Raw genomic sequence first — 12,077 nt, 5'->3', positions numbered from 1 at the left:
TCCAAGCATTCTATTTCTGGTTTTATATATATATATATATATATATATACACACACACACACACACACACACACACACACACACACACACACACACACACACACACACACACACTCAATATTGCTTCCTCTGATAAACAGAAAGTCGTTGGAATGTAGCATGTTTTGAGGACATGCCAATTAGAGGTGTTTAAATTAGTCTCATAAGTGATGCAGACATGGACTATTCTGCACCAATGCAGTGCAGAACATAATCGGTTATATCATAATGACGTTGGATGGTGATCGTTTAGTGGTGGCATAAAAACTCTAGTTAAAAAGTATTGCTGTTAGTGACTGTGGCTGCCTAATCTGAGGGAAAGGAATGTCCTCTGAAGGCCATATGCAATTTAACTGAGTTTTGTAGCTGCATTTGATTGCCGTTTCTCTGGTATTCACTTGATGCTGTTTAACACTCAACAGGATTTCAGCAGAAATTGATGCAAAGAAAAGTTGCATGCAAAGTTTATTTGACATAATCTGAATGCGCAGCCAACCAAATGCTGGTGCTGAACTGATGCCACAATCAGCAAAAAACACCTTGTTCAGATGACCATGTGAAAGAGGCCCTAAGTCTCATCTCTATTTTGGATCATACTGCAGGGAAATAATAAATGTCTCAGTGTGACTTAGTCCTTGTGAGAGCAATGAAGAAGAAAATCAAGCCAAAATAATCTCTTCACAGAATTCAAGCATCTTGGCCAACAAATCCCGCTGAGTTTAACTGGCAAGATGACTAAATGACCTGGTTGAAGTATGTCATAAGTGAAGTAATTTACTTTATGAAAAGAGGAAAAGATCTCCCGCAGAGTTGTTTGAAGCCCATACACTCTTTGAAAGGTGACCAATCTGCCGCGTCTGTCAATTTTCCCCCATTACAATCAATCCAGCTCCTGCAGTGGCTTTCTCTTTGCTTTTGGTTATTACAAGAATAGATGTCTTGATATTGTCATTTCAAGAGGCCAGAGTGCTCATTTCCACTTGCCTTTAATTTCAGACAGGCACACGTTATGTGATAAAAGTGTTTTCCAGAGCAAAATCAGGAAAAACACATACTACCAATAGTATTAGAAAAAATCCTTGGTACTTTTGTACTTTTACTCAAGCGGAAGTTGAAAAGGATTGCTCCTACTTTTCTTGAAAAAATACTTCAGCATCTCAAGTATATGGTTTATGTACTTAGTCCATAGCCAAGCAAATTAGCAGGCAAATCTAACAGCATAAATCTGAATAATTCCCACTAATTTAGAAATTCTGTCTGATCATGGCAACTTCTCACGAAATCTCATGTCTCACAGAGTTTCAATGATCATGGAAGAAAGCGGCTGCTGCCACCACTGCTGCTCTACACATGCACATATATGATTGAGGAATGGAAGTAATGGATGTCCTTTTTGACTACAGTTAACAAAATGTTAACTTTACAAAAATGTTAACAGTTACAAAAAAAAAAAGAAAAAAAACAATCTCTAAAACAGTCAGAAAAATTCAGCAGGAACAGGTTTTTATATAATCTTACCTCTGGCTCTTGAATGTCCAGACAATTTCACCTGGATGACTGAGAATCTTCACAGACAAAGCACCCCAACTTGATTTTTTTCCATTAAATTTGGCCAAACAAATATCAAAAACGTTTGCACTTGCAAACTATTTTTTTTTTTGGTGGAAAACTGCATACCTCATAACTGCACCTTGTTCATTAATTCTCAGTAACAAGACCGCTCTTCCTCCTTCGTCTCAGCATGGTAAACCTAATTTTCACAAATATGTATTACTTTCTGTTGGTCGATCTGATAAATCCCCATAAAACACTTTTGTAGTTGTGATGTGACATACATCACTGTGATGTCAGATGTCAGCCTGTGCTTGGGAGTGTTGATTGTGGAAATACGTACGTGTGTATGACTGTGAGTGGGGATCACAGCTAAACCAAAAAATCATGGCAACTTCTATTTCTTTATCTGACTAGTGTCCCCTGTCTTCAAATGCACATTTCAATGCCAGTGAAACACCAATCGAACGCAGCTACAACGTGCATTAAAAATGCTTATGCCATTCAGAGGGTGTTCATTTCGAACATTCATGTGGATGAGGCAGTTCCTCCTACCTACACTCAGATCAGGCAGCCCAAGTCACTAACGGTACTATAATTTTTAACTATAATTTTTATGCCGCTGCCAACAAAATCACCAATCAACAATAAGTATGATATATCAATTATGTTCTGCACAGCATCATTGCCAAATCGAACACATCTGGATCGTGTGCATCAATTATGTGATTAATTTCAACACCTCTGAAAAAAAAATGTATTCTGCTCCCCTGGCCCACTTGGAGCCTAAGAGACAGGATAAAGATGTGCCGTTACTCACATGAAAACAAGCCAACTAGACATTACATTACGTTATAAACATTTACGACTTGATGACATTTTATTGTGCGGGTAATGCTGCTGCACAGCATGTTTGTGTATGGAGGGGAAGTGCTAATGAGAACATTTTTGATAGCTGAGTTAACTGTTTCATAATGAAATTAATGATCTTTGTACTTGCACAATGGCAAGCCAGCAAATCTTCCTCAAGCCATGGCACTCCCTTTATGTTCTTCAAGTACAAAATATTCCACAACTGGGTGTCCATAAAAGGTTTTTAAGTAACATCTGTTCTTGCTGCTGCTTCAGCATCTCAGCTGTGTAGATATTTTTCCCTGTGTTGTATAGGACTTTGTATAATCACGTTGTATGTGATTAAACTGGATTTAAATTCTTTCATGGTTTTTATATGCAATACAGCCAGCCAGTCAGAACTGATTATTCACCCAGACCTGAAACATAATCAAAGTTTGATTATTTTAACCTTAGACACAGCATGTGGCTTGTTCTCCACGCGATTAATTTACTATAACCGTGAACTGATTAACGGACAAACAAGGTCGCCTGAGTCTTTCAGGACAGGCTGCGGCACAGTGGTGCACTGTGGAATATGTTAGGGTCCACTAATACTGTACAACCTAGACTTGAGTTGCTTTTTTATATTTTAGAGGATTTCTAATTAAATTGTGCCCTTCCACCCGCCACTGTGTGTTGTGTTTGTATCAAAATCATTCATTTATTGTCAACTAATAATTCATTGGCCTCAGCAGAACTGGCAGTTATTTGCAATTTTTTTTAAATTATGATTCCATATTGGGTTATTTTGTGGGTTGAGTGGTCATGTAAAGGAAAGTAGTACATATTCAGAATACAAAATGTGAGAATTATTTTGAAAATAATACATTTTCAAATGAATACATTCAAATGTGCATGAAATTCAGTGAATGCATTTTCTATGTATTCTAAAAAGATTTTGAAGACCTGATATTTTATGTACTGTAACTTAACATATGTTCACAAATGTGAACAAAATGACAACATGCAATATAATAAACACACAAATGTAACTGATAATGTAATTAATGCATTTCATGAATGAAATTGTTACTGGCTTGTGATTATGGGTCTGCATGAAAATCAGTATGTAAGTCTCAATTTACCAGCTGCATTGCCATGTGTTCTCTAGCTGATTCTCTAGCTGTTGTCAGTAAGCACCAGCACATTTTATTGTCAGTAGGCAAGGCAAAGGGAGAAAAAGACAAGCTAGATTCTTAATAAAAACATGAATCCACCTCCAGATGTTACAATCTGTAATACTAGTTCTTATTGTGCTGCTGTGGATGATGTAACTTTGTAGCTCATTTTAAATACACATATGCCAGCACTAATGATTTGTCTTAATGATGATGACAGCCTGCAGTACTCAGATTATAAGTTTTTTTCCCCCTTCTTCTCTGCCTGGCAGACAGGGCTTCCCTAAACACAAATTCATAATTAATTGCCATCCTGCTTAAATAAATTCTGCTGCTTCATCTTCGATGACTTTTGGAGCAGAAGACCTTCTGTAAAGCATGTGAATCATCAGAGCTGCACTGCTGTTCAAAAGTGTAGCAGCCTTTAGAAATGTCCTTGTTTTTCCATGAAAAAAACATGAATAGAATATTTTGAAAAAGAATAAAAAATAATAATTGACTAAGTTTGAAATAATGATTGAACTAGCATCTGCTGATGCAATTGATACTGGGAACCTTTTTCCGGCTCTATTAAGATCATTGAAAGGGGTATTCTAATAATCAGTGAAGTTTCTCAACGATAAGATGACACACAAGGCCATAAAGTTGCTTTGAAACCATTGGAAATGATAAAATTCCTCTCTACATGTGTACAGATATTTCCAGCTACAACACCAACAATGTCTGCAATGAAGTTATAAGACATCTGTCTTATGACTTTATGTCTTTTTAATACATCAAACAAAACAAGGGTACGTCTCATTCTCATTGTGTAACTTGTGATTCCCCTCTGCATTAATCCCTTTTTTGTGTTCTTCATTAGCAAAGGTCATTATAAATGGCAGGTGCTTCCTAAGCAATTTGCCAGCAGAGATGCGTTGCTAGGATACGACCTCTCCTGTCTCACAGAGACTGAAGAGGATAGAATTTTAGGGGATTTCACGCTGTTTTGGTGATTTTATCTTGAGAACTGTCTCCAGGAAAGGAAACCCAAATAAGTTTGGAATAAGGTCCATATTAATGTGATTGGCTGCAGTGGTAACAGGAACATTAAGAGAGGCTTGGTAGGCCAGGCAGTTACCGAGGAGCTTTGTAACCTTCCCTTTCTCTGATTTTTACTTCACAGTAATACAAAAAGCATTTATATAGAAATGTTCTCAATTTGAACTAGCTGAATAACAATATTAAATTTTTTTGCCATCAATAACATTATGCAGTCATTCAGAGATTAGAATCCCACAATCAATAAAATGTGTGTACAGCCAGCCAGTACAGCCAGTATGTGTAAAGCCAATAAGCACCAGAACATTTTAGTACTGTAGAGGAATCCCTCCTATATGACATCAAAAAATTGTCTGGTCTTAAGCAATGCTGCCCCCATCTGACTGATGTTTGAATTTTTTCCACTGTCAACTTTACATGTTTAAAGGTTTTAGTGTTAAAACTGTAATTTCTTTTTGGCCTCTCCAACTATATAATTATGTATCAATATAATGTTTACTGGATTTAAAAACATGTAAGATCAAATCTTAGATGAATACAGCAAATATAGAATCTGACAACAAGTTGAGCTGAATCTGATTTTTTTACTTTGTAAAACGTAGTGTGTAGTGTTGTATTCATTATTATTTAGTAAAATATAAGTACTTAAAATCAGAACCTGGATCAGAATCATGTTTATTGGGCAAGAATTTCAACTTCTAAAGTATACAATATACAATTAAGATAACCAAAACCATTTTAGTTAATATGACACAGCTAGGCCTTGATAGATAATCAGAGCATTGGGAGCAGCACATGGCAATTTTCAGGAAACATCCTGAACTACTTTTTTTTTTCCTTACCGGCTGCGTCTCCAAACGTTGTAGACAATAACCCCACCCAAAACCTGGATGTATTACCACAAGGCCAGTTCCTCCAACACTCATCTCACACATTTTACCATACATTTTATACATAAAATCCAAACAGTACCAATATAATGGGATACAAGATGCAGCTGTGTTTTAGCTAAGAATATTGACCTGAATTAGAAGATGGATGTATTACACTGGATGAATATGGCCTGATCACTGTTTCCTTTTCATACAATGATGTTGCTGTTTTCTAAATTCCCAGACTTCCTCGGCCTTGCAGCTCCTCTCCTATCCTCCAACCCTCCTTGGCTCCTGACCCCACAGGCTGCTGCAGAGGTCGAACAGAAGTCTACAAACTAGCTGTGTATTCCATGACAGCCCCCTCATCTCAGTGGACTTGAGCAATTGAGGCCAATGTTTTGTCGTGTAATATACTGAAGGGTCGTCTAGAAGTTCCCTCGGGGAAGACAGCTTCAGAAAAGAAACAACTCAGAGCACTGGACAGTCACTCGAACAAAAACAGTGCCTGCTATATACTATATTAAAAACTGCAGATATTATAGAGAGGATGGGGAATGAATAAAAAAACATCTTTAGCATAATGACATCTTTGAATGTAATAGAGTGGCATTTGATGCGTAATTTGTATTGTGATGAAGGATCTTTTGTAATTAGCTACGCGGCTCCAGCCGGCGATCTGGGTGGGGAACGAAGCTTGGCCCCTGCCCACCAGTGTCGCTTTCAACAGCCCCTCAGAGCCAGGGGCATGTAGAAGAGGGGCGTCCTCCCGATTAGCCATGGTGAGATCTTATGCATGATGAAGATAATAGGATTCACTCTACTTTCCCCTGAGCTTGTAAACACTTCTATGTGTCCATATTATGTACTTGGTTGCCCAGACAACATCAGACTGATTCTGAAGGGTTCTGCACTCCTAACTCAACATGTAAAGGACTAGGGTTGGGTAAGGCAGAGCAATCTATACAGATAATTACTAACATAAAAATCTTAGGAAGAGGGCAGTTCAGAATACTGTTCAAACATTTTTGAATGGGAAAAATTTGTGGTATATTAAAAAGACATCAAATGGGTCAGAACTCCAGTCATGTAATTGTTGATGTTGTAAATGACTCTGTAAATGGTGGCTGGAAATGTCTGTTAATGAGGGAATATCTGCATACATGTAGAGAGGAACTTTTATCAGCAACAATCAGTGGAATGATGCTGTGTTCAATAACCCAAGTCTGCATTCATAATTAGAAACCATTTTTTCGATTAATTTAATGTAGCTGAAAACATTTGCACTTATTAAACTGGTCAAATTCACACTAGTATCTAGTGCATTAGCAGATGAGGGTTTGATTACATCATAACTTCAAACTTTGTCAATAATCATTATTATTTTATGATTTTTAATTCAGTTCCATGCTTTTTCATAGAAAAACATAAACGACTTTTGATCTGTAAATAATGTAAATTTAAGGGCACTGATTATCAAACTGTCCCTAAGCACAGCAACCTGCACTACCCTGCACTAAACTACCTGTTTTTTGGTGTGTCATTATTTCTAGAATACAGTGCTTTTATAAGCTTTTAGAATTGAGCTCAGGTAGGTTGGTACAGACCTGGACATTCACTCCCTTGTATTTGATGCAGGTGGCAATTTTTTTGAGAGTCTTCTCTGCTGCCACATCACTGTCTGGTGTGGAAGCTGCATCACAATGGGGTCCCTCTCCCACTCACGTCCCAACTCTACAGGAGTGAAAACACTCTGGCAGACATTTGTACAGTAGCTGAGTTACCAGCTTTTCAAGTCTCTGGCTCAGCCTTTACAGTTCCAAGAATGTCACCTAGACCTCCTCCCGTCACCTGCTGGTGGGGAAGAGTGGGACTGTGTCCCTGCAAGGGATAAAGTTGCTGGCAGATTGGTACCTGCATGAGGCAGAGAAGGGGGCTGAGGTCACACACAGGAGGGGGTTCCGGCCCTCCTGCCAGGTGCCTCCCAGAATGAGACCAGACATGAAAGTTAGGGGGGTGGCAAGCGCAGGGCGAACATCTCCACTGTGCCTGAAGTGGCAGGCAAGTCACATCTGGAAAGCAGTTTAACAAAGTTATTCAACACAATTGTATAAAGAAAGATATGTAACAATAAGATTTTTCAAAGGAGAAACTATAGGTGCTTCCCCAGCTGTTACACAAGTTTTGTGTGGGGATGGTGCTTTGCTCAGTGGCACCTTGGCGCTTCAGGATTCAAACCGGCAACCTTCTGATTACGGGGCCACTTCCTTAACTGCTAGGCCACCACTGCCCAATCTGCTTAATGTCTTCTCGTTATGCTGTTTATTATATGCACAGGAGAAAGTGAAGTATGTTTGGTGAATTTGTTTTTTCAGGCGCCTCTTTTTACCTTCATGATTGCTGTGTTGTCATCATCAGAGGCCGATCCATGAGATGGTCATTAACATGAGTGAATAATAAGGAAGTAGTCAGCATAAACCTTCAGGACTGTTGGAAATTATCCCTGTTGTCTAACTTAAGGTGGTGGAGAGAAGCCAAGAGTGTTAAATTCTGCCATCACAGCAAAAGTTCCCTGCTTTGGAATCTCTTGCCTCCTCAATAAATCATGATTTTGTGCTTTAAATGGTTCAAATTATGAAAACATTAACAAAATGCCCCCTAATCGTCTGAATTTTTTTTATTTGCAGATTATCAATGTTGTATGGTGTCATTAATGTCATAATGCCATCCAACATAAAAATGCAGAGAAACGTATGGATCTATATTATTGACGTTAGTAAACGCGATTCTCCATCTCACCACCAGGGAGCAGCAGAGTGAAAGTTCAGCGAGTTTCGGTTCATGAATTGCAAATGCGCTCGCAGTGAACGACTTTCTGTTTAAAAAATAAGAAATAAAAGAAACCAGGGGAATCTGACGGCTTTTAACGCTGCATAAAGCTGTGAGTAAGCCTTCAAGGGCGAGAGTTTCTCTTTTGCGTGAATGTTTCACGAACTCACCAGCGTACCAACATAGAGTACAGTTCACAAACACAGGTATAAATATGATAACACATCTTGTTGTATTAGGCAGACTAGACGATAGCTAGAGAAATAAACTAATACGTTAATTTTATGAGTATGGATGCATCTATGCTTATTTTTGAAATAAAGGGTTTGCTTGTCCTGCAGACTGCTTCTGAAAATCTCGTCGCTTAATAAATGAGTAGAGGGGGCAAAAGGGCACAGATTCGTCACTGAAGACGAAGTAAAGATAGTCGTTTTAAAAAAAGAAAATAAGCACGGGATTTAAAACCTACTTTAAAATTACCTCGTAATATTTAATATGGTGATGCCAGTACCTTCTTTTTTTAGCATAAAGTGATTATATGTAAGTTTGTGTGTGTGCTTGTGTGCAAGACTGATCAAAAAGTTAAGAAATATAAAACTGCATGTCCTTAACGATAATAACATAATACCGCATGGTAATATTTTTGCTATATGTGTATACACGTGGCAATGTTATTGTTATATATTTTGATGTGTAATATTTTAGCGATATATAAGTATACATGTGTTAATGTTAATGTCGCGTGTATGCACGTGATCAATTCAACCATTCTGATTGGTGAAACAGTGAACGTGACATTAGGGATCACACCCATGCTGCCACTTATTCAGCTGCGGGAAAATAACTGGAGGGCGACTAATAACACAAAACGCGCCGCTCAAACGTGTTAGAAATGTATGCAGTAAAAGTGCAGAAACTCGAAAACGAATGAAGTGTTTCTTCTTCTTTGGTAAAGAACCAAATAATGCAGAAGCGGATGGAAAGTTTGCAGGGTGCGGCTGCTGATGGGTTGGGTGGGGTTGTTAACACGGTACGAGTGAAGCGTGTCGGTGGGCGGGGCCGTCGCCCATTCATTCAGTACCTGCGCGGCGCGCGTCGCCTCCACTTAAATTCTCCTCCCCGGCGGCGCGTCCCCAGTCTTGCGTCTTGAGACGCTCTGCCCGTGGCTGACCAGGTCGGATTATGAACGCTTTCGGACAGCAGCCCTCGAACCAGCACCACAGCGCGCAGGAGCTCCTGGACATGGCCGTGTACTGCGACAACCTGGGCATGTACCAGCAGAACCTCCACCACCACCACCCGCAGAGGCCACCCGGGCCCACCTCCAACTACGGACTCGGGGAGTACGGCTCGGCACCCGCCAACCCCTACCTGTGGCTCAACGGCCCGGGCATCAACTCGTCCCCGTACCTCTCCAACGGCGCCGGCGCGCCCTACATCCAGCCGGGCTACGGCGGCTCAAACCAGCGCCAGTTCCTCAGCTCCCCCGCGGGCTTCGGGGGCTCCGACCTGGGCTGGCTGTCCATCCCCGGCCAGCAGGAGCTGTTCCGGATGGTGAGACCCCCGTACTCGTACTCCGCGCTCATCGCCATGGCCATCCAGAGCGCGCAGGACAAGAAGCTGACGCTCAGCCAGATCTACCAGTACGTGGCCGAGAACTTCCCGTTCTACAAGAAGAGCAAAGCCGGGTGGCAGAACTCCATCCGCCACAACCTGTCGCTCAATGACTGCTTCAAGAAAGTGGCTCGGGACGAGGATGACCCTGGTGAGTCTTCAAAAGCTCAAATACAAAAGATGCATATTATCCTTTTTATTCGTTTTAGTTAAAAAAATGTTTATGAATAACATATAAAAAAAAAAGTCTAGAAAGTTAACTGATTGATATGTTGATTGATTTTTACAGGGAAAGGTAATTACTGGACTCTGGACCCCAACTGTGAGAAGATGTTTGACAACGGGAACTTCAGGAGGAAGAGGAAGAGACGATCGGACACAAACGGCACCATCATACCGGTCAAGTCAGAGGACGCCACACCCAACAAACTCTCGGATGCCTCCAGTGTCCTCAGCGCCTCCCCTCAGAGCCTCCAGAACTCCCCCAGCTCCAGCGACTCCAGGTCCTCCCCGTCCCACTCGCTGGAGAACAGCCCCTGCTTCAGCAGCTTCGTCTCTGGCATGAACACGGCCACCGCCGCCCACGGCAGGGGAAGGGACTTTGGTGCCACGATGTTGGGGGACTTATCCCAGAACAGGGAGACAATGTCAGGACTCGACTCCTACTCCCCTACCCAGGGCGTCCCCCTGAACAACGACTTGGGGTCCAACAGACTCAACTACTATCCCACGTCCAACAGCAGCGGCCTCAACCAACTCGCCAACCACTTCACTGTTAACCACCTCATCTACAGTCGGGATGGGACTGAGGTTTAGGTGTGTGTGTGTGTGCTCTGTGAGTGCAAATGGACCCTTTTCATGAACACTGTCTGGACTTTAAAGCACAGAAATTTGATTCTGATCTGATCGCACTGCTGTCGGTTTTTTCTTCTTTTTTATTATATTTTGTGTCAGTAACCTACATTTGACTCCAAAAGTTCCACCTCAGTGTGTGTAGCCCTTAAAGCTGACAACAGAAGCCTGGATTGTGTTGTCTGACAAGAAAAATACAATAAAATGCATCACTTGTTTGTTTTTTTATATATATTTTGCGCATCATCATCAGCATCATTATTATTATTATTTAAAAGTTACCATGCCCAATAAAAAAATGACATGTCTCAATGGAGTATCTTTTTCATTTCAGCCACTACAAACTTTTCTGCATAAATCAAAATGAATGTAAAAACTTTGCAAAACTTTCTCCTGATGTCATCGGATGGGGGAGGAGGGGGGGGGTCCTTTGCTCGCTCGCCCCACAAAAGCCGCGTCCTTCGCCAGCGAAAGATCATCCGCAGGGGCCGGGATCGGACTGACAATTATTTATATGAAGAATTTCAGAGTTAATCGAGCGTTTGAATTAATCCGCGCCCCCGCTGCGCCCTCCCTTAATTGCACTTTTCAGACACAAGCGGGCAGAAACGCGCAACGGCCCGCCACCCCCATACCGGGAGTCACGTGACGCGCGCGGCGCGGCCCCGAGCCATCTCGCGCCGCCGTGTCTGCGTGGACGCGCGCTGCGCGCCCCCGTGTCCCTGCCATTATCTCACGTGTCTCCCCTCCGCCGCGCGAAAACAGGCGGGGAGACCGAGACATTTTCCGCTTGTCACTTTCAATACGGCCGATTTCGGCAGAAGTCATCGCGGCTTCACTTTACTTTACTACGGTTCAGGAGTTCGGCTCTTCGTCCTGCCCGTTTTATTTATACCCCCTACGACACGAACACGGATTTCTATTCGTGCACAACGGTTTAAAATACAGAGAACGCAGCTGACCTTTAACCCCTATCTTATTATCTGACGTAAAAACGTGGTGATCGAGTGACGATGCAGCAGTAGCACTGTTCTGCTGGATTTGTACCCATTTCAGCAGGTAAACCTTGACGATCCTGAGCGGCTACGTTTCAGCTCACCTTTAACCTCTCAAGCGTCACTGTTGTGCGCATCCAGTTGTCGAAGCTAGTAAATAAAAGAAAACATCCCGTAATTGCTCCATAATTGAGCTCTGTTCTCCGGAGCAAAAGCAAAGTTGACAAGACTCCAGCGCCCCGCACAATGGGGTCTGGCAGCGCGCGGGACCC

At 41.6% G+C, this 12,077-nt stretch overlaps 1 protein-coding gene across 1 annotated transcript; it reads left to right on the top strand.

Annotated features, from left to right (window-relative positions):
- The first annotated feature begins 9,516 nt into the window (after positions 1-9,516).
- On the top strand, positions 9,517-10,803 carry foxi1 (forkhead box i1). The gene is made up of 2 exons (XM_028970148.1): positions 9,517-10,109; positions 10,248-10,803. The coding sequence occupies exons 1-2, from the start codon at positions 9,527-9,529 to the stop codon at positions 10,772-10,774; spliced, it is 1,110 nt and encodes a 369-aa protein (XP_028825981.1). The 5' UTR covers positions 9,517-9,526; the 3' UTR covers positions 10,775-10,803.
- Positions 10,804-12,077: the final 1,274 nt, after the last annotated feature.

Source organism: Denticeps clupeoides, chromosome 2 (assembly GCF_900700375.1).
Source record: "Denticeps clupeoides chromosome 2, fDenClu1.1, whole genome shotgun sequence".
NCBI lineage: Eukaryota > Metazoa > Chordata > Actinopteri > Clupeiformes > Denticipitidae > Denticeps > Denticeps clupeoides.
This window is presented reverse-complemented; position numbering and strand designations above follow the sequence as displayed.